Consider the following 25935-nt stretch of genomic DNA (forward strand, 5'->3'; position numbering starts at 1 on the left):
CCCCCCCCGACCCCCACCTCCCCCCTGCCCAAAGCCTTTTCAATCAGAGTAGTCCAGAACTCCACGGAGGGGTTAGAGGGATGGAATGCACCTCTCTTCATCTGCTTCATCACTGTGCAGCCTGTCTGTAGTGTCTGTTCCATCCTATGGGCTAGAATGCTAGCCAAAGCTCATCTCTGCCACCTTCTTCAGGCGGGTACTCTCAGCAGCTGGGTCAGCAGAAGGTTCGACTCACTGGTTCCTTCCCCTGCTCTCCTGAAGTGGCCCATTCCATGCCATAATATTCAGTCACCATTTGTAGTGCTTTGGGGGTGCAAAATCCCCCTCTTCCTTGCCACTCCAACACTGTCCTCATACCAAACTACTGTGGGGCTTGAATAGGTCTGCTGGGGTGAATTTCACCGTGGGAAGATAATATGTCACTTCCTTTTTGTTCATGTTAAAATGATAGATAGCATTAAAAGAAACATGAAAATTAGCAGCTTCAGGTTTCCAGGTTTTCCTCCTTCCACCTATCTAACTTATCAGTATGCATATTACAGTGTCCTCTCAAACATAATGTCCGAGATCCACGCCAGATTGTTTTGAACTGTGTTATTGATGAGAAGCACAATGACAGCAGTATCTGCCATTGTGTATGCAGTGTGTACAAAACAGCATGAGATGGAAATGAATACTTAGAAGTTTTATTTTTAAAAATAGATTGGGTGTGTGGCAGCAATCTCCTAGGAAACTCATATTCGTATTATGAGAATATAATGTACGGTAATTATATATCAGATAGAATAGACTAGAAGTGGCTGTCAGATTGTTTCTGCTAACATATTCCAGTAGGGAAGGTCACAAGTCTATAATAGTTAGTTATGGTTGGCTTTCTTGAAAGGGTTGCTGTACTGAGATTATTCCTCTTAAGTCAATGCTCTCAGAAAAACAAGTATTGAGAGCTTATGGGGATTGAGAATGGCATAAGAGACTTTGACCTCTAGTTTGGCAGTCCAGGACAGTAGTGATTGAGAGCTATTACTTTCAGTGACTTCTGGGTGAAATGTGCATGGGCTTAAATAGGACATATGTAATCTGCTGGTGAGTGTATGTTAGAGATTCTGTTGGTGCCCAGTCTGCAGAGGGTGTGAGTCTGTTACAGACCCACCAAGGGAGGCTTGGTTCTCTAGTTTAAGCTGTAGTGGCTCCTGTTGTTATCTTGGAGGTCCCTGATTTAACTCCTGGTGTGTTGGCCAGTATGGTGACCATCACACCTAGATTTTATGCTGTCCTTTGTTCCGGGAGTGACTGTCCCACAAAGTGAGTTTGTGCCCCCAAGGTGAAATTCAGCTCCATGCAGAGAGCCAGCATGAGGCCTACAGACCACTTAAACTCTGTTTTGAGGGTTTAAATAGGATTGAAGTGGTGCATAGGCCTTTTGCTGGCCCTTTGCACAGGGGCGAATTTCAGCCTCAGTTCTGTTGTTGGCAGACAGGTGTCTGCATAACAATCAGGGACCTATATCTTAATTCACCTCTTTTCTGGCAGTGTCAGCAGAGGGGCCAAAGGCTGAATCTACTGTGGAGATTGAACTAATCAGTATTAGAATGAGGTACCTCCAGGAAAGAGTGGGATTTCCCATGGTGGTGTAGGCGCTGGTGGCTAATGCAGAGTTTACCTACTGTCTTCCCCTCTAAGATACTGGGGCAGTTATGGTCTTTCCTTCTTTCAGATAAAGGCACTGCAAGCAGCACTGTCACCACATCATGCTGCCATTCTCTGGTGGGCTCAGATGTCACAATGACTGTCCTGCCATGTGAGCTGGCTTCCTGCTGTTTGCTGCCTTTTGCCTTTGAGTTTAACTCAGAATATGCCCCCTCATGCCCTATAATAATTACAGCACAACTGCTTGCTAACTTCAAACAGAAGAGGCAGCATTGGGCAGCCAAGGACAGCCCCTGCCCTACCTCAGTCACCACCTATGCCTTCTGGTTTGACACTCTCTATTGTGGGGTCATGCCAAGCTGGCTCTGTGGATATAAGATGTGTTGGGTCCAGGACTCAGAACCAAAGATCAGTAGAATCTGTGCTTAATGTGCCATGGTTTAACTGGAATTTGGGGTGACTTACAATTCTTGAGGCCTTCAGGAAATTTCCTTGTAGGTCATTGTTGTTTATGTGTCGATGGAATATGGGCACAAAAAGTCAAAGGTATTAACATGACACAGTCCAACATTAAACTGTATTGAACAAGGTTTGGGGTTTGGTATACCGAGACCTCCGCCAGTTCAGTACCATAGCAAACACATCATTAAAATATTTTAAGCCATTTATTAAAGAAACAGAAATGAAGGTGGGGAAGGTTAAAACATTTGAATACATTTCAAAGTATTAAATAAGTCATTCACTTTAAGAGCATTCCTTGTTCTTTTTCTCCTTAGCTGGAGAGAGTCTTTAGAAGGAAAAAGCCACCTTGTGTCACAGTCTCTTAGGTGATGTTCTAGTGATAACTGTCCTATTTGGGGAAAAGCGAAGAAGAGAAGAAGTTAATTGAAATGGGCTGGAGCTGTCATTGCTGTTGTTTTTAAAGTCAATTCTGTTTCCTAGAAAACAAAACAAGACACACAAAGGGGAAAAAAAAGAACAGCCAAGAAAAAATGCAGCTTCTGTCTCGGGTATTGACTTTCAGTTGCAAACGAACTGCTGGAAAAACACAGACACAGGACATGGTCTTGTCAGCCACTCCAAGACCTGGCAAACGTATATTAGCATGAGGTTGTTTAGGGCCTTGCTTTTAGCTGCCTTTCTGGTCACAGGCTCACAGCAGTGCTGCAACGTATTCAGTCTTGGCTGGCTAAGCCAGACTCTTATTAGAAAAAGTAGAGAGAGAAGAAATAAAGTAGAGAAGGAAAAGGATCAGTTTGGAGGTGGGATGCAGATAAAGTCTCACATCTCAGGAGATGCTTGGGATTTAGCCAGCGCTGGTGGAGGTGGCAGTGTCATCCGGGTCCCTCTCTTTGGCCTGATCTGATCAGCACATCTCTCAAGATTAGCGTGAAGAAGGTCAGGAGTCCCAGGAGATGGTGCAGATGGCAGCCATAATGATGAAACTTGCTCCTTCCCCCTGCTTTTGTCTTTCAGTCAGCCAGTGTACCAGTAGCCAGCTCTTTCCCACCTTTAGAGTCTCTTTTTGAGGACTCCAAATGGAGTGATGGTCAGAATAGCTTGTCTTCTCGTTATTTTGTCCACCAGTTAGGCCTAATTTCCAACATACCAATTTGGGTTCATACTCCTCTTATTTGCCAGGTACGATTTGAACATAGTCCTGGAGTTATATCAGTAGGCCTTGTTTGGACTAATTTAATCTTTCTGTCTCCCTTTTCCCATCAACATTTACTGTTCTAGGTTATTGCGACACTTTATAAACGTTCTCACAGTTGAGCTCACAATTAAGGTAAATTTGTAGGCCCAAAGATTACAACACCACAGCAAACCTGGAACTACCCAATAATCTCAGGAATGGTCCTTTCAGAACAGCACTGAGGCAGCCTGAGTGGTTAATATGGGGAAGTTTGTGCCGGTCCTGTACCTGTTCTGTGAATAATCAGGATATCAGTGGAACAATTTACACATGGACCAAGGACCAAATTGTGGTCCCATTAATGTCAATGGCAAAAATCCAATTGCACTGACTTCAGTGGGAACAGGATTAGGCCCTTAGTATAATTTAAAAAGCAAGTCAAACTTGTTTGCAGAAGTTCCAGCTTTGCTCGGTAACTTCCCTGGACAATTGCATTGAACTAATCTTCTCGAGAATGTTTATTCTTAAATGCAGCAGTTACTAGGCAAACAAGTCCATTAGATTTCTTAATGTTCCTCAGCTGGGACATAAAACCACAATTTGGATCCTTGAGTCAGTGGGCTAGGGCCGGGGGTGGGAAAGCAAACACCTGTTTGTTGTTGTTCTGTGAGAAGTCTGTTAAAAATAAGGCTGCAGCTGGAATTCTAACTGCTGAGGTTGTTAATATTAACGGAGTTAGATTCTGAACAATGAAAATTTTGCATTCTGTGGTGCTCGCTCTCTCTGTCACATTCTCTCCTTTTTTTTAACTCTAAGCTGTAATTAAGAGTGGGCAAAGATTCAACATATACATCCTTCTGAGTCCAAATATTTAAAACAGATTCTCATGCCTGGCTGGATGGCTAACAACAGCATAAGAACAAGCCAATTAATGTTTCATAGCCATACAAAGGGGATATTATATAAAACGGCTCAGCTGTGTGGTGCCACAGCCATGAAATGGCCTGCATCTGCAGTCCTTAAGTCCAAAGGCAGGGGGAGTTCTTCCGAAGTGCAGACTGTGGATGCAGGTCTAAAGGGCCAATTTGGAAAAGGCAGTTCTTAGATGCTGACTCTTAGCCTCAGGATCTGATTGACAAAGCTGAGTTTGTTCTTCAAAGAGGGCAGGGTTATGGTCTAGTGGATTAGTCATGGGTCTTGGAGACTTGCTGGTCTTAATCCTAGCTATGACATTGATTTACCATTCCTTCGCACAACTCACTTAGGACTTAGGCCTTCATCATTTCAACCAAAGCAAGCTCAGACCCTTAATCTCTCTATGCTTCAGCTCACTCATCTGTAAAATGGGGATATGTAACCAGAGGTCCATTGGTGTATCACTACTCTGTCAGCAACTCTTGTCAGGCCTGACATACTCACCTACACGTCACACACTGTTATAATCTATATCTAAAAGGTGTCATGTAAGGGATCATATACAAACTGGTAACACGCTGGTCTTGGAAATCATTGTGGGATGTGTATACAGGATGTTTAGAATGGGTTATAAATATGTGCTAGAATTATGTTCTTAAAATGTCAAGCAATGCCTAATTCATGCCTGTTCCAGACAAAGGCATTTGGTTCTGCCTGCTTGAATGTGTCTGTGATGTACATTAGGCAAGGCATGACCGAAGACAAAGAACAGCACATTTACATGCAAGGTAAACAAAGCCATCAACCTAGTGCAGAGGTTCCTCAACTTTTTTTATTGTGTACCCTCTTCGAGACCTACCAGCTGACCACATACCCTATCACTTCTCATCACTGATACTTTGTGTATTCTTCTTAACACTATCTATCCTTAGCCATCTGTCCATATTTCATTGTTATAAACAGATATAATTACAGTGCGACATATACAACTGAAAAAAACTCTAAGTTCTGAGCTCAGTTAGAATGTACAGTTGCTGGGCAACTGAACCCGTGCTGTATGGTGATAGGAAGTGAGGGCTCCGTACGTCAGTGTCTCAGTGTATCTGTGTTCTCATTGGTACATCTTGCTGTAAATTAACTACCGTATTTTATATAATACATTTCCATAGTTTTAAAGCTCTGTCTGAGTAGCTTCTTATGAAAATGCAATAAATAAAATAATTAATAGATATAATCCACCATTACACAATTTCTCCCATGTACCCCCCAGAAATGTCTTGCATACCCCCAGGGGCATGTGTACCATAGTTTGGGAACCCCTGATCTAGCAAGTGAGGGATGGAGATAGCCTCTTAACAATCATGACAAGGGGTGGAGAGTGCACCCCATCCAGGAAACCTTCCTTCTTCTTGAAGGAGGGTCAGTGAATTTTGGGGGAAAGTATGGCATCTATCCCCCAGCAGAAGAAAGAGAGGCTTTGTCTGAGCTTATTTTTCAAAGAATATATTTCAAAGGTTTACTGGACTATATAAAAAAGGAGAGAGAATCTCATAAGGGTCTATCATTTGTGGGATTCAAGGGGCCAGAACTCTTGAAATGACAGCAGGTTGGGTCCTTCAACCAAGCTGGTTGAAGTCTCTGGGAAGTGAGTATAGGATAGACATCTGCTTAGGCAAAGATTGAAAGTTGCTGAAGTTAAGTTTCAGTCTTAGAAGCCTAGTTTTACTTTTTGTTTGTAATTATCTGTCTTTACTCCTCATATTTGGTATCCCTTAAACCTTTGACCTTTTATATAATAAACTCAGTACTGCCAATTTCAAGAGATCAAAAATCATGAGTTGGACCCCCCAAAAGTCATGAGATTTTTAAAAAGGTGATATTGTGTTTCTTAGGTCAGTCTCTTGATTTTTGAACTCCCCCGCCCATCCCCAGGGTGTGCGCATGTGACACTGAGTGTCACCCGCTCTCCCACATGTATTGGATAGTGTGATTTTGGACGCTGTAGCAGGAGCTCTCAACCCCACATCTGCCTGTCTCCTGACCAGCAATTTATCCTGTCTCTCAGTGCCCTATTGGTTCTGTGCCCCAGTCCCTGTCATCACCACCATATCAGTACAGCCCCCCTACTTTGATGCCCATTTCCCTCAGCTCACCCTCCCAGCACTCACCCCATCTGCTCAGAATCCACCATCATACAGTCCCCCCCCGCACTTCAACCCCCCTGCAGCCTCCTGGCCATAGTTCAGCCCTCAGCCTCACCTCTGATGCTCTTAGGGTTCTTCACCTTTCCCAGGCTTGGAGAGACTGCAGTGGAGGCCTCTCTCCCACTTCCCAGGCTGGCAGGGAAGTCCCTTCTCACAGGGCTGACAGTGGGAGCCCCTCCTCCTGGGCCTGACAGCGGGAACACGGCCACCTGGGATTGACAGCAGGAGACCGCGAGCAGGGGCTCCCACAGTCAGCCCGGCGAGGAGGGGACAAGGGAGGCTGACAGCGGGAGCCTGGCCATCTGGGGTTGACAGCAGGAACCCCGCCGCCCAGGGCTGTCAGCAATTTCTAAGTAAAATCAAGCCTCACTCATGATTTATTTAGAAATCACGTCTCTTGAGATGAATTTCCCTGTGGATACCATCTGATTGTTTTTTAATTGACCCAGCTGTTTTGGACAATGAATCATTGCCCACCAGACCATTTCTCACATGAAAAGCACCATGTCAAGAAGGGGAAAAAGCATGATGTTTTTAATTGATGTAATATGCTTTACATGATCAGACAGGATCACCAGAAAACAGATGTGTGTAATACATGTCTGGTATCTGAGTGTCTTAATTGGGAGGGAGATTTGGAAAACAGTTATGCAGATCAGCTATGCCTCTTTAAAGGTTTGAGTGTAGCATTCAAAACGGAGAGGTTACTTCTTTGCTAGTTTGCTCCTACCAGATAAGCCCTAGGCGATGATGAGCTCCTTTTGTCTTATAAAATGACAGAGAAAAACACTTTGTGATCACTTTGGAGCGAGAATAAACTGCTTAGCAGTTCATTTCTGATGAGTATAGTGAAGAAAAAGCTCAATACTGAGAGCTGATTGTACAGCCTTTGATTCAGGATAATGCTAATGCAATTATGCCGCAAGGGAAATAGATGTAATAGGTCTTTAAAGATAATACTTGGCTTTTTAATAGAGGTAAAGTTTAATCATAAAGGGGGGCAGTTCAGGAAGGAGGGCTGAAATAAAGGAGGCATGACAATATTGAGTCAGTTTTGTTTATCCCCTTATATATTTGTCTTGGAAGAAGACATGTGGCATCCTATTAAAATTTGCACACAACAGGTAACTGAGGATGATGAGTTGATACCAAAGTTCGCGAGGTCTCTGGACAGGGTACCACAGCACTTTAGAGTGAGTGCATGGGAAGACAAACTGCTAGCATATTAAGGGATCTGAGGTGAGATTTGAGACCGCCACAAAGCAAGGGAGTTATTTCGGATTTCCACCTGTGCAACTAATGTGGGATAACCAATTAAAGTGGGATATCTACGTGCAACTTCTGCTACTAATCAATGATCTCAGAATTTGCCCCATGATTGAATGTATATGCTGGCAAAAAAGAGTTTGGTTTGGGGTATGATGAAGACACACACACGCACGCGCACACACACACACACACACACGAATAACAGGATAAACTAAGCTGCTCTTTTCCAGTTGAACATCTCAACAACAGGGCTGTCCCAAAATGTACCTTCAGATCTGGCCTTCAGAACCCTAAAAGCGGGCTAGAGCTGCTCTTTCATTATGATTGAGTGATGAGGGCAAAGCTGATCAGGTACTTGTTGTTGGACTGAAACAATCAATTTCTATTAAACTGTCATATAAGATACAAGTACAGGACAATATTAGGTGCTGATTGCATATATTTGTATTACTTGTTATTAAAGGTGCCTGTTGATCCAGATAGATTAAGCTAACCGTGATCTAGATCAAGAGAGCTTTAATTTTAACTGGCTGGTGGCCTGGACTCGGAGGATGAGATGGATGTCTGGAACAGCTTTAAGTGGATTGGTTAGATAAGAGGACGGGGAGTCAGAACTTCAGGTTCTGTCCTCAACTCTGTGTGCCTCCGCCTGTAAAATGGAGATGATGATACCTTTGTGAAGGTCTTTGAAACTCTCCCAGGAAAGCCGCTATGTAAGTACAAAGCACTATTATTGCACTATATTTTAGGTCACATAGGACTTCACAGTGTGCTGCACACCATGGTGCGCACTTAGACTATCATGTGACAGAACTCAGATCTTTCTGCTCCAAAACCACAGGCTACTATCTCTTGAGCTAAAAGAGAAACACCTCTGCCTGTCAGCAGTAGAAGGCCTACTATAAACACCTGAACAGTTTGGAATCTCTTCAGAAGAGGGTAGCAGCACACACGAGCATGTGTGTACACGTGCACGCGCACGCACTCAAGCGCACACGCACAAACATTCACTCTCTCTTCCTAGCCATTACATTCTAAGTACTAAAGCAGCAGTAGAATACATGGACACACCATATAGTAGTCCCTTAAAAAGTGTGAGGAAATATGGAAAAATGTGTAAGGAATTTTCTGGAAGTGGTATCTTCCCAAGGAAAAGACTTGAGAAACATGAGGTTCTACAAACTTTCCTGACAGCTCCCACTGCTCCTCAATGGATGATACTCCTGTTGGAAAATAATCTTACAACTTCCAAATAATACTTGATATTTTCTAGAATGTTTCCTAGTATATGGGAGTTAATCCATTGGGAGAGAGGAAAAGACACTGTTTTTGTCAGTGAACACAGCTATTCACATGGTGACATTTTGTTATGAGCAAAATAGAAAATATTCTTGCATGTGGAAATGTATTTTTTTTTTTTGCAAACATAATTTTTCTGTTTTCATAGAAAAACATCATTCTTGTAGTCAGATGCAGGGCGTTATACTTTTATTTATTTTTTGGTCTGTGAAAAATTATGACCCATGAAAGAGTTAATTCCTTAGCTTGTAAATTCTTTGGGATCAGGAGTGTATTTTTGTTGAGTGTTTGCACAGTCCCTAGCACAATGAGGTGATGGTCTGTGACAGGAGCTTCCAGGTGATCTTCCAATACAAATAATCAATAATAACAAGGATAATTAATAGGAGAAGTTGCTAGGTAAGTGTCCTGCCCTCAGGGTACAACCAGCCAATGAGAGCTTGTTCTGATGATGTAAGGCTTGTCATTTAGTATATTACCTAGCCACCACTCTCTAGCCTCTCACGGAGCTGAATCTTTTTCGGTTCTGAACATTTACTGCAGCTAAACCCCTAGATCTTCTTTATGAAAATCTTGCTGTGATCTATATGTTATGGCTCCTCTCACGTCAGTATATTAAGGGCCAGTTAGAGTCTCTCTCCCCTTAGTGCTTTTGCATTGGAGATAACCAGAGGTCCCTGAGTGACAAGAGTGAGGACGCTGGCATGGTAGGCAGTGATGAACTCCCCATAGGGGTGTATGTCTGGGTCGGTTGGGGCTGTGATCCAAGCTCCCTCTGCTGCTGCACATTGGCATATGCCAGAGGCCCGGGCTCCTCTTTTTCCTAAGATGTAGCATGACACGCCTGTCTATGCTATGTCTACACTGCAGTTAGACACCTGTGGCTGGCCCCTGCCAGCTGACAGAGGCTCACAGGGCTTGGGCTAAGTGGTTGTTTAATGGCAGGGTAGAAGTTCTGGACTGTCTCTGCTCTAGGCAGACACAATGCCTCTAGCTATCACTGTTCAGGTGGCATGTCTCACCTTCCTTCCACCCTCCACCTATGTGGCTCTGTCTTTAGGAGCTTTAATTGAGCCCTTTTCATGGATTTTTTCCCCCCAACAGCCACCAATTAACAACTTAGATTATCTGGCTAATCACTTTGACAATTTCCTGTGTTAAAATGAGGGCATCTCTGCTGGCTGTGTTTGCAGTTTGCTAAGTGTTGAGCACCGAGGCATATATTTGAACTGTCAATTCATTTGTTTCATTTCTGTCCAACTGATTTACATAACTCTGGGAATTTCCTTATCTGTGAGGACCAACGCTGGGTTTGCTGCTAAGCTCTGACAACTAGAGAAAAGAAGTCTCTTGTGCTGCTGACCCATCCCATTTAATAGCTCCCTTCAGAATCACAAATGTCTTTCATTTATATGCTGAGAAAAGAGGGATGATGATGATATCTAAAATTTTGCACTTTTTGTTGGCACCTTTTAAAAGAATCCTCTTGGTTGGGAGCTGGAAGGTGGCTAAGGGGAATTGTTGGACATGAGATACAGAGCCTTTCCTACAGAAGTGCTGCTGTAATGATCTGAGTTCCTGTGTGTGTTGCCAGCAGGGTACAAACTGGGGATTTTCAACACTGGAGCACAAACTAAAGGTGTAACTCTATTAGCTCATAGTAGTAGTAGGCAGATATCCTCTAGCAGACCAGTAGAGGAAGACATGACACAGACTTTGCCAGAATGATACATGACCACATTAAAACATGTGGGGTGTGGGGGGAACCCTGGCATGATGATGCATAAGTTCTGCAATAGCCTAGGAAATTAAATATGACAAACTCAGTTAAGGCAATGTTAGGGTTGCAATTTTAAGACCAAAAATTATCAGTGGTCTACAACAGTGTGAACTTGACAAGTCATCTGCATTGCATATCCTTAGTGTATTCTACTTGTCTCTTTCCTGTGTAATATCTAATGTAATACAATGACAGCATTTGTTAGTATATTAAATTCTATATTGATTAGCAAGGAAAGATGATCAGAGGGAGGTTATGAAGGGAAATATGTTAAAGATTATGAGGCACTCTGATACTATGTATCCGAGGGGTAGCCGTGTTAGTCTGGATCTGTAAAACGCAACAAAGAGTCCTGTGGCACCTTATAGACTAACAGAAGTATTGGAGTATAAGCTTTTGTGGGTGCGTCTGACGAAGTGGATATTCACCCATGAAAATTTATGCCCCAATACATCTGTTAGTCCATAAGATGCCGCAAGACTCTTTGTTGCTCTGATACTATGGTAATACAATAGTACCTCAGAAAACTCAACTTTAGTGTTTGTTTAAATACTAAGAATATCCATTTTCTCTTTATAAATTTGTCAGTGAATGGAGTGTTCCTGAATCTGGAGGACAGATGGGATTTCTAGTGCCAAGCATAATGCAGCAGTCAATCTGCAAACATCCTTACACGGCTGTATCTGCATTGTACGTCAGTCCGTGCCTGCAATATCCTGGTTTTTCCAGTGCTTGATTGCTGTAGAATAGAGGTGTATTTATTGCAGAACTGTGTGGTGACTGTGCATACAAATCCCATGTATTTGTTAGAGCCTCTTTTAAGGTGAATTGCAAAGGCTTGATATGTTCCCAAATCAGTAAATCTTGTGCAGATTTCAACCATCATAACAATAGCACTTTCATTTGCAGATTATTGTAAAAATAACCTTTCTAGCAAAGTATTATCACCTCCCTCTCCCAAGAGATGGAGCAAAGAAGTTAAGAGATTTTACCAACTACAGTGAGTGAGTGGCAGAACCAGGATTAGAACACCAAAGCTCCTGATTCTTAACTCCTTGTTCAGCCCACTAGGTTATATTTCCTAGTGGTAAAATAAGACATGAATATACTTTAGAGCAGAAACCATCAAGGCCTCATTTCCTTTCCTGGCAAGTCCCGAGTTCAGTATTTGTGTGTGGACTGCAGCAGTTTGATGAAAGCAATACAGGAAAAAGCTCCCTGCTTTATTTAAGTTGTGTGCAATGTACCAGCTATTGCATGGGGGAGAACAAAAGTTTAACCATGCTAAGAAGTTTCACATTATGCTTTACAATGCATTTGTAATTAATGTAATATAGTTGGTTAGGCTGAAATTTACCCCAAAGCAAAGGGCTAGTTCTTCTTCGAGAGATATCCCTGTGGGTGCTCCACTTTAGGTGTCGGTGCGCCCCTGCGCCTTTGATCAAAGGCGCAGGGGCGCACCGACACCTAAAGTGGAGCACCCACAGGGACACCCATCTCCAAGAACGTCAGTTACTGCACAAGGTGAGTAACCTCCTCTTTTCAGTATCAATACTGTCTTCAGTGTTGCTGCAGTTTCCTAGTATAATAAACCTTTTTCCTGTTAACAAGGAGGTATCTTCTGGTTTTCAGTTGTTCTGAAGGAGTTGAATCGGGTAGAGTTAAGGATGTTAGGGTGATCTTACCTGTGCATTTCCACAGTTTCAAACATTTTTGTTTTGCTTACAACCTTAAATTTGAATTTCCTGGCTTTATAACAAACATTCTTTTGTTAAATTATAGCCTTCTTCCAAAGAGCTTTCCTCTCAAACATTCTTTTGTTAAATTATAGCCTTCTTCCAAAGAGCTTTCCTCTGACATGTATTTTCAACCATACCTCCAGCTGAATTAAGTTTTTTTTTTGTCTGGGAACTTAAAATATCAAAGATTTGAAACAAAAAGAAATCACAGACTAAAATAAACATTAGAATTCTTATAACTCATTGTGGTGACAAAGACTGTCAAAACACTAATCTGTAATTGTAGCTAATAGTACAACAAAATGGGAAATGGATCCAAACAAATCCAGTCTCCTCTTATGACTATTTAAGATTGAAATTTTGCGATACTGCATTTGCACGGGGCTCTTTGCCAGCATGGAACATACTGGAGCAAGAAAACCAGGCAGTTTTTACAAAGGCTATAAAACCTCATGTTTCAGGGCATAAGGCAACCTCTATCTAATGGGGGATAGGAAGAAACTTTCCTTGGAAGTAAGTTATTATTTTTGATAGTAGGGTAACATGTAGAGGCCCTGGCTGAGATCAAGGCCCCATTTTGTTAGGTGCTCTGCAAACACATAGAAGATGTAGTGCCCTGAGGCTCTTATAGTCTTAAAGTATAAGGGTGGAAGAGGGACTAGCTCACGATCACACAGGAAGTGAGTGGCAGAGTTATATAACCTAGGTATCCTTATTCCTACAGCAGTGCCCTATGCTTTTGGCCACCCTGCCGCTCAGGTTAACCCATAACTGACTACTATAGAGTTTTGCACTTTCCTCATACTGAGTATACAGGGCATGGGAGGCTACTGGAGTAGCTGGACCAGTGACCTAATTCAGTATGGTAACTCCCATGTTCCTGTGTACTTTTAGGTGATGTGGGAAAAGAGCCTGGATATCAGCAGGGAAATGTGATCTACTTTATTGTTTAAATAATATTGCAATACTTTTTACCTTGAACAAAACGAACCCCCTAAAACGTGGAGCTTCATTGGGGAACAGGCTCTGTGTCTGCAGAGAGGAATGGCAGTGATGCAGGAAAGAACCACTTGCTTCATCAGCAGTGCAGTGGAGAATAACATTGACCCTTGTACTTGTTATTCAGTTGTCCAATAGGCAAACAGCAGCAGCATTTTAAGTAAGCCTAACAGCATTGTTCGTTGTCTGGAACACGTAATAACAGCGTGGTGAGTGAGAGGTTTTTTTTAATTTGTGATGGATGGTCTGCATGGGAAAACAAGCAGCACAGCTGTGTTGTGCAGTAGAAGTCAGGGAGAGAGGGAACATTGTGAGTGACGTTACTAAAGCAACATTGGAGCAAATTTCTCCTAGTGTTATGTTAGAGCAGGGGTAGGCAATCTATGGCATGCGTGCCAAATGTAGCATGCAAGCTGATTTTCAGTGTGACTCACACTGCCCTGGTCCTGGCCACTGGTCTGGGGGGTTCTGCATTTTAATTTAATTTTAAATGAAATTAAACATTTTAAAAACCTTATTTACTTTACATGCAACAATAGTTTAGTTATATATTATAGACTTATAGAAAGAGATCTGCTAAAAACATTAAAAATATTACTGGCACGTGAAACCTTAAATTAGAGTGAATAAATGAAGACTCGGCACACCACTTCTGAAAGATTGCCAACCCCTGTGTTAGAGACTAATGTGGCCCACTAGGTATGAGGCAAAATTTTCAAACTTGGGTGGCTAACTTTAAGCAAGTGCCAACTTTTGTGGCTTTAACTCATAAGGTATGATTCTGCAGTGCTTTTTCAGGCAAAATGCCCTTTAACTTCAATGGGGATATTGCTTGAGCATGGACTGCAGGACTAGTTCCGTTATATATGATGAATGAGAACAGAGAGAAAAAACACTTGCTTTGTGATAGAACAGAGTATTGTGAATCGAACAAAAAGTTTCAGTGTGGCCTTTCCCATTCTGTTATATCGATCTGTTCTGGGATATGTAGACAGGGAGTCTGGAGACCCATGTTCTGTTATCATCTATGCCACTGACTTGCTGTATGACCTTGTCTAAGTCACTTAACGTCACTGAAATTTCACAGAATAGACCTGTCAGGGATGGTCTAGATAACACTTAGTCCTGCCTTGAGTGCAGGGGACTGGACTAGATACTAGAAGACCTCTCAAGATCCCTGTCAGGCCTATGATTCTATGTGTAAATGTTTTACTACAGTACAGTAGATATTGCCCATCCTGGAAGGCCCTTGTTCCTGGCCAAGGCACAGATAAAAATACCCCGGCAGTAGTCACTCTTGGTTTCACACTAAACTAGAGTTGGGCCTCTCATCCCAATAACCATGAACTTTAGGGAACTTTGGAGCCAAGTCCAGGTCTGAACGTGGCAGTGTGGGTCCATTTCTACACAGACCCAACTGCTTTCTGGAACACGACTTTGTGACCAAAATTTTTACTTTCAGTTATTAGTTTTGTGTTGGTTTTGGAGGTGTGTGTGGGGGAGGGAAATGATAACGGGCATTAAGTCAGTTGTGGAACCAGCAACAGAATCTGACTCGTGCTTCCCTGCTCTGACCAGTGAACCACACAGTCTCAGCTGATAAGAGGTGACAGTATGATCAGCTAGCACCTTAGTGCACTTTAGAGCCAGGGCCTGCTCTAGGTTTTTTGCCACCCCAAGCAAAAAAAAAAATTGGTGGTAACCACCCCCCCCCCCCCTTTTTTTTTTTGTATGGCTTCTACACGTTTGCACTTTGCAATGTTTTGTTTTGTTTTGGACTGTTTAAAATTAAAAATAAATGAAAACAGAGAATTTGTAGTTAGTGAAATAAAACAATGTCCTACTAGTGACTCATTTACTCACTGGCCGGCCAAGGAGTGAGCTGTGTCTGGTTGGGCAGAGCTAGGGCTGCCCCTGCGCCGGAGGCCTTGGCATATGCAGAAAGTCAGCGCCAATCCTAGGGCTCATGTGGTCCATGCGGGTCGGACCAAGTCACACTGCTGGTGGGCTTCCCAGCCTGGCTGTCGCTGCCGAGTAGCCACAGGGGCCTGGAGCTGTGTGGGAGACACCGAACACCTCTGCCTCCTGTCTCTCCTTCCCCACGAGCACGCCCAGGGGCTTGGCGCTGCCCTCCGGAGCTGGGCGTCACAGCCCTGTGCCGGCAGAAGCAAGCAGCGGGCGTTGGAGGTGGCTGCCTGGTCCCTCCAGCCAGGGCACAATCACCTCTGCTCCCCCGGCACCAATCCCAGTCTGAAATGGCTGTAGCAGCCCTGCCTATGGTCCCACGTCACGCTATGCAGCATGGGGAGGGGAGGAGGGTTGCAGCCTGGCTCCCAAACTGGCCTAGGGCCCCTGTGGCTGGAGGGGCAGTGGACCCCAGGGAGCCTGGCTTGGGGCAGCCTCAGCAACACCCCAGAGTCCTGGGCGGTCACCCCACGGCGTGGCTGGGGACAGAGCCAGCCAGGCAGGGGGCACCGCCTGTACCTCTCATGCAGAGCAAGCTGTGGTGGCTGCGGGGTTCGGATGCCAGGCCCGGGGCAGAGCAGCCAGTGATCACAGGGTAGTGTGCCCACGCCTCCCGCTCCCCGGGACCCCCATGAGCCGGCTGCAGGCTCAGCCTGCACAGTGGCAAGAGTCTGGCTTAGCTCAGGCTGCCGCTGCCCTCCCCTGGCAGGAGGCAGTGCGGGGGGAGGGGGAGGCGGAGGAGAAGACAAGCTGAGGAGGAGCCCGCATGTTCTGCTGCCACCCCCTGTGCTCCGCGACCAGGGCAGGGCCGCACTACCAGCTCCTGCCTGAGGAGGGCTGATTAGAGAACAAAGGGCGGTCAGGAGCCAGCCCAGGACATTGCCTCAGGTCGGAGCTGGTGCACCAGCATCATGCCGCCCTGGTAATTTGCCGCCCCAAACACCTGCTTGTTTTGCTGTTGCCTAGAGCTGCCCCTGCTTAGGGCATGCCAGAGCTTACCTGTTATGAAAGTGCCTGTGAAGACTTTTCCTATTTATCTGTGTCAGTATGTTCGGTGATTTAAACTCAGGGCATGTCTTCACTAGCAACGTTAAAGCGGCACAGCGTTGGGAGAGAGGTCTCCCAGCGTGCTAAAGGAACCACCTCCGTGAAGGATGTAGCTACCAGCGCTGTCTACAATGGCACTTTACAGTGCTGAAATTTGCAGTGCTCGGGGGTGGGGAGTGGGGTGTTTCACACCCGAGCGAGAAAGCTGCAGTGCTGCAAAGTACAAGTGTAGACAAGCCCTTAGCCTGTCTGTGGAGAATCCAGGAAGAGAGAAACAACACTGTGGTTGTTTAAGGTCTTTTTATGAAATGGCTTACTGTTGCTTGGTCAGTTCACATCTCAGAAGATTCGTCACACTGGAAACAGTGTATTTTCACACCATTGGTGCTCACTGATTACTTTCCATAGCATGGCTAGGTAAAGTACACAGCAAAACCTAACTATATCATAATTAAGATCATTAGCCACATAGAACCTGACAATGTGAAATCTGCTGCATGACTACTGTTGATTTAGTATGACAGTGCACCTGCTAATGCACTGGAAATCTGTTCAACATGTACGTCTCAGTGAATGGAAAATGTAAGTTTTATTCCTTCACTGGCTGTTTGTTTGATAGGGCCCGTATTTGTATTTTTTATGGCAATGAAGCATATTGAGATACTATGGCAAATGCACTCTGCCATAAGTGCATTTCATTAATTTTATCTCAGGACTTGAATTTTCATATTTAAATCACAGTTTGAACAAACCCTAGAGAAATGTGGAAGGACAAAAATTCTTGCACCTTAATACATCTTTATATGCACTACAGTTTAATATTGTAGCTATTGTTTTCTGTTAGAAAACTGGCAAAGATGAAATCCTTTTGGGTGCAGATACAACGTGTTCTAACAAAGTTCTTGAAACGCCAACCTGTCCTTGTAACTCTATATTAAAGAGAGTAATTAGGATGAGAAATGATATAAACAAATTCAAATGATAGAAGATGGACTCCTTGTGGGATGCTGCGTGGTCCAATGGTTTTAGACGGTGATAGGATATCAGGACTCCTTGACTGTCTTCTACAGTTTGGTCACTGGCTGTGTGTTATTGGGCAAGACACTTAACCCCTCTATGCTTCTGTTATACTCTTTTTTGAAACATGTATTAAAAACGTACCTAGATCACAGAAGCATTTTATGGCTTAATTAGAGGTTTGCAAAGACCCAAACCCCTAGGATGAAAAACTGCATGGCCAAGACTTCTAAAAATAGGAGCCCAAAATTTAGCTCCTAAGTCCATATTTAGGCAGCTAAAAAGGGGGTCTGATTTTGCAGAAGAGCTGGGTACCCACTAGCTCCCATTTATTTTCACTTTTGAAAATCACGTTCCTTATTTATCTAATATACTATATTAACTATAGATGTAGGCTGGGATTTTCCAAGGCACTTAAAAGTTTTGGAGGCTTGGGTGGGATTTTTGTAAATTGCTAATGGATTTAGGAGTAGTAAATAGGCTTCTAATTCCCTTAGGCACTTTGAAAGCCTCACTCTTTGCTATTTCCCATTTAATGGGAATTGGGCATCCAAATCACTTGGTAGCTTTAAAATCTCAACCACTTGGTGCCTAACTTTAGTCTAATGTTTTTTAAATCTTGGCCTATCTGTGCAAAATACCGTACAAGTTTTCCCTTCAATGTGAAAATAATTTGTTGGTCATATTGTGGGAGAGGGACAAAATCCTGCAGGACATTTTAACAAGGTAGAAAACTCACTTTACTTACTGTCTTCATAGACATTGTACTTTTTCCACCCATGAAATTTCCAATAAAAATAAATTCACACTTCATAATCTTACTGATCAGTTTGTAAAGACATTGATTTTTGTCATTGATTCTGTCATCCCCAGCATAGTCTTGCCTTTCACAGTTTCAGGACTCCACCACTACTTTGGAAATGTAGCTTCCATAAGACTGCTCCCTAGGGAGTGGATCTGGCAAAGACTTAAGCACCTTCATAGCCCAATTAAATGCAATGGGCTCACTCACATGCAAAAAGTTTTTCATACTTAAATGTTAGCAGGAGAGGAACTTATGAGAACTTTGTAGCGAGACAGGCTATGTGCATCACAGCTTTAGGCCCTGTTGCAGGAAGCATTTAAGCATGAGCTTGACTGTAGGTATGTGCTTACATCCTGTTGGCTTCAGTGATGAAAGCACAAGCTGAAAGTTAGGCAAATGCAGAAGTGCTTTGTTGAAGAGGGGATGGACTAAAGCATGTGCATAAGTGTTTTGCTAAATAGAGGCCTTAATACTTCGGTCACCTTAAAATCAGGAGGGAACTCACCACTTCCCTCCCTAGACTTCCCCACAGTCTGAGTAATGAATCTACCAGTCTTAGCAGACTATATGCAACATCCTTCCAGCAGCAATGCCATCTGGGATGTCATTTAATGGATCTCATCAGCTAAGCAGCAGACTGGAGTCTGATCAATACTTGGAAGGGAAACTCCCACAGAAAACTCAAGTGCTACGGGGAGTATCGATGGAGATTCAGTTAGTGGCACTCTGAGTTAGTTATTGAGCCAGTGCCGTGGCATGCTGGAATGTGCTATGTATGAGATGCAAATGGGAAATCTTGGAATAAGACTGGGTTTTGGATTGAGAGGCTGCAGGTCTTCCTCCTTGAATCCAGGGGAAAAGTTCCTAGTGAGAAGGATTGAAATGTTGGAAGCTGGGGTGAGAGTCAATTCAGAATAATGAGGTGGCAAAATGTTCTGATGCCTGGCGGATTGTGGGAGGAGGCGGAAGAGGGAGTAAGGGGAAGGGAGGGAGAAGTACCATTTGCACAAATAAATGGATAAATACAGCAGATGTAGATCCTAAAGTGAGAAGGGGCTTGTCGAGTCAGCCCCTCTGCATATCGCAGCTCATGGAACCTCCCTGAAATAACTCCTGTTTGAATTGGGCCATGTGCATCTTTGGTGCAACTTCAGTGATTATGCTAGAGTTGAATTTGGCCCTTAAGGCTCAATCCGGCTCCTGCTGAAATCAAGAGGAGTTTTATGGGAGTTGGGTCGGACCCTTAAGGATGGATTAATTTGTCCCAAAAGCTCTACAATTAAGCTAAATTCCAGTCCAGCCATACACTTTAATCTCTCCCCACTACATCACCGGTGACAACTTCTCCAAGACTGTTTGGAGTTGTCTGTGGGCATGTCTATACTGCAGTCACAGTGTGCCTGTGGCACGTGTAGACACACCCCAGCTAGTTTTAATTTAGCTAGTTTGGAGCAGTCAGTCCACAGCAGTATGCATGTTAGCACAGGTTGTACCAGCCCACCCCAGAACCCCAGATAATTACTTATGCACGCTGAAGTCTGTGCTGCTGTGGCTTTGCTGCTGTCACACCGTGTGATGGCAACATACCCTTTGATTCCTCTCTCTCTCTCTCGCTAAGCCCTGTTCCTTCTTTCTCTGCCATATCTATGCAATCCTTTCCTTCCTCTTGCTCTCCATCCCTGATTCCCTGGGTCTTGCCTGAGTTAATCCCCACTTGACTATGACAACCTCCTTCTCTTTGGCTTCCGATAGGTCTCACCTCTCCCTTTTATTCTTAAGCTTGTAGCTCTGGTTACATCCTCTCCCTAACCAGTGATGCCACCTTTGGGGCTGTGGGCCCCCAAAGGGGAGGCAGTTGCAAGTGCCCACCATTGCTGGAAGTTGTCACCCTCTGGGGATACTTTTCACTACCACAGGCTGCATGAATCTAGCCCCGTGTTTGTTCAACACTCGTAACATGAAAAGTGGTCTATGAGTGCCAAACAAGGGCAGCTCTAGGCATTTTGCCGCCCCAAGCACGGCAGGCAGGCTGCCTTCGGCGGCTTGCCACCTGCGGGAGGTCCGCTGAAGCCGCGGAACCAGCGGACCCTCCGCAAGCAAGCTGCCAAAGGCAGCCTGCCTGCTGCCCTCACGGCGACGGGCAGAGCGCCCCCAGTGGCTTGCCACCCCAAGCACGTGCTTGGCATGCTGGGGCCTGGAGCTGCCCCTGGTGCCAAAAGCTGTCATTCAGCGAGGATCGCCCCATTTTGTCCTTAATTATAATGGGTTAATCATAATGAGTAGAACTCTAAGTTCCCAGAAAACATTCAATGGGCAATAAATTCACATCCAGGGTTGGGTACAACTTCCGTGCCCAGAGCCTTGACAGTAAATGGTGGAGGAAATACATTAAAATTTTTGCAGCAGCTGAAACCCAGGCATTTCCTAGAGCCGCACCTACTGAAAAGAAACATAGAGGCCAGGCCTTCATTTATTTCATTGTTTTAGAACAGTAATGAACTTGAGCTCAAAATGGAAGCTTTCTTTAGTTTTACAGCACCTTAAATGTATACAGCACTGTACAATAGGTAGAATGAGCTGCATGGGTAAGAGATCCCTTCCTTGAAGCACTTGCAGGCTAAAGACAAGAGACTGTTGTGATACACAACCAAACACATGCAGAGCACAGGGTTGATTGTTTGCATCAAAAGCATACGAGAACAGGACCTGAGGAGTTCTTTGGAGGATTGGAGGAACAGGAGCCTATGAGTGAGGGACTGAGCACCTTCATTGCCTACAGAAGTCGATGGGAATTGAAGGTTCTCAGCAGCCAGCTGAATCAGGACATGTGTGATCATTGGCTAGGCTGTTCTAAGCATTAGAGTTGGCTTAAAGAATAATTTCATTCATTAAATAATTACAAGTATTCAGGCATAATGAAATTACTGCATAGGTCTTTAAAAATCCTGTTGCCCTGCTTGGGTCTTTATTACTCAAGTCGTTAGATGTGTGTGAGCCCCAGAATGCAGTGTGTTGGTTCCACATTGTGCTGTAAAGCTATCATCTAAGCACAGAAGCACTGAGCAGAAGTCAGTGAGGTTACCTTGTTTGTAGAAATGCGCAAGTTAGATCAGAATTTAGGCTCATTGTTTAGTGAAAGCTCGCTGGAACACCTTGCTATCCCTTGCTTAAAATGTCACTTCTGCATGTAGGCAAAATTCACAACATACACTTTGCAGCAATCCCAATAATCTATTCCTAACTTCCTGTTATAGTTTCCTTATTACTTACTATTAACTACAAAAGCCTTTCTGTGTAAATGGAAGCATTCTCTTTCCTAATCACCATCCTCCTGCTATTCCCGGATTCATTTATCCATTCATGCAATGATTAATTCAGTTCTTTCACATCCACGGGAGTAATTTTGAGGTTACAAATGCTTGACTGTGTCATCAGATCTATGAATCATGAAGGAAGAACCTGGCCATGAAAAGGAAAAGCTGATGTTTATTCACAGACACTTAGATAACCAGCAATCCTGGGAAATGAAAAGTCTGAGAAAGTTCATGGCAGTTTAATGAGGTTGTGATCAAATATTAACATTTTAAGAGCTTGCTGGAGCATGGCTGTGGTTTGTTCAGGCTACTAGTAACTTGTCTTTTTATGGAGTGCCATGTGGCTGGCAGAATAATCTACTGACTGAAGGAAAACATATCCTGGTTCTTTTTATTTTATATAAATATGATAATGCAGCTGTATGACCTTAGGCTGTGATCTTGTCAGATAAGCAATTGGCTGTGAGACCTATAGGGCAAACCAAGGTGCTGCAGGAAATGTTTTTTGATTAGCCGTACGGTAGGAATTGCCATTCTGAATCAGAACCAATGTTCATCTAGTGCAATATCCTGTCTCTGACCAGTACCAGATACTTCAGAAGAAGATATAAGAGATGCATGTTAAAGGTGAGGTTCCCAGCCCCCCTCCTTTCCCCCACACACTCTTGGTAGTTAGTGGTTGGCTTGTACCCTCAAACATAAATATCCTTTATAAATTTTCTTCTGTCTGATGTGACTGTGGATGTTCATATTATTCACGTACATGCCTGATCCTGTCTTGAATCCTCTTATGCTCTTCAGTAATTTCTTGTGGCTTTATGGCTTGTTCCAAGGGTTAGTTTTACATTGTGTAAAAAGCCTCATTAGCTATTCTTCTTCTCCATCTGAAGCAGGTTTGAACAAATGTTGCTGGGGCGCACTGGGCTGCTACATGTGTCATCTTTCAAGGGAGATTTATAGCTCTAATCCTAACTTCTGGTGATCCTTTCAGATCCCATGGCACTTTTAACAATAATTGGAAAGTTATTGCAAGTATCTTCGCTAAGGATCACTAAGTGCTTATGACCATTTATGAATGAGGCCTCCTAAAACCCCAGAGAGTGAAGTATTACTATAGGTGGGAAATTTAGGCAGAAGATGCTAAGTGACTTACCTGAAGTCACCTGTTAAGTCAGTGGCAAAACCAGGAATAGGATTTTGGAGGTACTAGGTTCCAGACCTGTGCTTATACTATGCTTGTAAACCCCTTGGGCAAGGACTTTTCTGTTTCTTCTGTGTTTGTACAGCTCCTAGCACACCAGGGTCCCAGTCCATGCCTAAGCTTTTAGGTGCTGTGGTAATACAAAGAATAATAATAATAGACCTTGATTTTCTATTAAAACTATCCATTTGCTCAGTAAGCCTTGGCAACAGGAATATGCCATGAATATTAACATATGCACAGTTTATAAATCAAATGAAAGCTGCTATCTATGTGTCCTTGATAACAAAATGGGTGTAACAGCTTTCATAGACCTAGATCCACACTTGAAGTACAGGTACAGAAAGGATATATTTTGAGACCAATCTTCTCCTTCTTTCAGGGGTGCGTTTTCTGAAGTAGTTTTGGCTGAAGAGAGGGCTAGTGGAAAACTCTTTGCAGTCAAGTGCATCCCCAAGAAAGCACTGAAGGGGAAGGAAAGCAGCATAGAGAATGAAATCGCAGTCCTGAGAAAGTAAGTATTGAATACACGCGTCCCCTTCTATGGTTTGAATTGGTGCGTTTGTCCCCTCTGTGGAGCAGGAAGGGCTGTGGTCAGTGAACGAGAATTGTGATTTGTAAATGTGACTGAGTTGCTTAGCTTAATGCAGGTGGTGGGCATAAACTGTGCTGTAAATGGTTTCAGAAATTATCTGTTATCCTTGTGCATTAATGCAGCCAGGTTAATGCATGGTGGGGGGTCGGGGGGAGAAGGGAATGGTTCTGGGGAGCTTAAGATCCCATAAATGAAGCCTGATCCTGCTTCCACTGAAATCAATGGTGATTTGACCATTGACTTCAGTGGGAGCAGGATCCGAGTCATAGATTAACTGCTCTAAAGCAATCCAAAGCCAACCCTACTCCATGTGATGCAGACTGTTTGTGTTGGGGGCGGCACCTTGTATCACTGAGATTAAACATGTCCATCTCTGTTATTGACTTCTCAACACAGTTCCATTGTAACCATTTAAGGCCCAATCCTTGCATTTTTCACACACAGTCCAAACTCCTACTGACTCTGATGGGAGGTTTCGGTATGCAAAGACTGCAGGATCAGGCCCCAAGTCTTGATCATTTATAAGGTTCACATTGATAATTATTTCAGCAGTGTGCCACAAAACCAGCCCCAAATCTTCAAATCAAAAGTGCCACAACCATGCTAAAGACACAGACAGCAAGAGCTGAAAGATTGGGGCAAAAGGGCAAACTTGGTCACTCTCAGGCGAACCATCCCAGTAGCTGAATGGGATCCAGTCCCATGGAGTGAAGTGGATGGGGCTCCATAGGGCCTCAAGGGTCTGTCCCAGTTGCAAGATCAAGGCTTAAATTCGACCCCCTACAACAAAAACACGTCGGGTTCAGTCAGAAGAGTGGGAGGGGGCTGCCCCAAAAAGGAGATTGGCAAGGGAAGGTTGAGAGAAAGAATTGTGTTTTAAGGAGCGAGTTGCAGGAGGAAGAACAGGTTGTTGGTATAATCACAGGACTCAAACCTGGTCCCGTTTATGGGAGCAGCCACACTCCAGTGCTCTACTGGGCAGCATGCTGACAATGGCTTATATGGGACCCAGTGCAGGCTCTAGGCACCAGCGCTCCAAGCATGTGCTTGGGGCAGCACTTTCCAAGGGGCAGCACTCCGGCTCCTTTTTTTTTTGGCTTGCGGCACAGAAAGCTGGGAGCTGGCCCTGAGCGGAGGTGAGCTGCGGTGGTGGGGGGTGCCGGGAGGGCCAGAGGAAGTAACTCGAGGGGGACAGAGGAACCACTCCCTCCCTAGCTCACCTCCACTCCAGTGCCGCCTGCTCCCCCGAGCGCGCTGCCGCTCCGCTTCTCCCCCCTCCCTCCCAGGCTTGCAGCGTGAATCAGCTGTTTTGTGGCAAGCCTGGGAGGGAGGGGGGAGAAGCGGAGCGGCGGCGGCATGCTCAGGGGAGCAGGCGGAGTGGAGGAGAGCTGTGGTGGTGAGGGGGCACGGAGAGGGATGCAGGAGGTAACCCTGGGGGGGCAGAGCAACCGCTTCCCCCCAGCTCACCTCCGCCTCCTTCCCCAAGCGCGCCACCACTCTGCTTCTTCCCCTCTCCCTCCCAGGGGTTAGGAGGGGAAATGCGGTGCGCCCGGGGGAGAAGGCGGGGCCAGGGATTTGGGGAAGGGGTTGTAATGGGGTGGGGAAGGGGTGGAGTTGGGGCAGGGCTAGGGGGATGTGGGAAAATTTCTTTGCTTGGGGCTGCAAAAAACTTGGAGCCGGCCCTGCTTGGACCCATGAAACCCAGCCCCGGTCTGAGTCTCTGCCCCTAAGGTCCAGTTGGCAGAGTCCCAGAGTGGCTGTTTGGCCCCCTGGTCCTGCCTAAGCCAGCAGTAGGATCAGGAAGCTGTCTGAACAACTAGGCTCTGCCCTGTTCTAGACTCTGTGCCTTGTACTACCTGCTTCTGCTTCTCCTGCTTGATTTCCTGGTATCTGAACCCAGCTTGACTCCTGGCATGTGACTTGTGGTTCCCGACCTCCAGTTTGTCTCCTGCCGCTTACCCCCTAGTAACCTGACCTGGCCTGATTATGGTTCATGCCTCATGATTCTGATCTCCAGTTTGTCTCCTGCTTCTGACCTCTCGGTGTCCTCACCCAGTCGACTCCTGTCTTGTGACTGTGGACTCTGGCTCTGACTATTAGGACTTGCTGCCCACGACATGGCTGTGACAGTTGTGTATTGTTGCCAAGCAACAAAGCTCATTTGCTGTTTAGTGGCCACATCCAGGCAACAGGAGCCAGCAGCATAACCGAGCAGCCTAGAGTAGATGTTGCTTTGATGGAATCATCCACCAATGTTTGCATCTTGGTATGAGACTGGTAATTTTGCCTACAGTAATGATGGCTTGCATAAACGTTGACCCCAGGGATGCAGAGTGGACAAATCATTTGGGGTCATTTATTGCTTCTGTTTTGTAAAGTATTTCTCGTATATTCTGACAAAGGACTTCTTGAGAGAAGAGAAGGCAGCAGCACAGGCTACACCATTCGAACTGCAATGGCAAAGTAGCATGTGGATGAAAAATGCCTTATTTGTCATACAGTT

General features: G+C 44.6%; 1 protein-coding gene across 1 annotated transcript in view; it reads left to right on the forward strand.

Moving 5' to 3' along the window:
* Window positions 1-25935, forward strand: part of CAMK1D (calcium/calmodulin dependent protein kinase ID) — a 422396-nt gene that overhangs the window by 149770 nt on the left and 246691 nt on the right. The window contains exon 2 of the mRNA XM_032798304.2: window positions 23220-23351. Within this exon, the coding sequence (XP_032654195.1) occupies window positions 23220-23351 (132 nt within the window). The remainder of the gene's footprint in view (window positions 1-23219; window positions 23352-25935) is intronic.

This window comes from Chelonoidis abingdonii, chromosome 1, assembly GCF_003597395.2.
Source record: "Chelonoidis abingdonii isolate Lonesome George chromosome 1, CheloAbing_2.0, whole genome shotgun sequence".
Lineage (NCBI taxonomy): Eukaryota > Metazoa > Chordata > Testudines > Testudinidae > Chelonoidis > Chelonoidis abingdonii.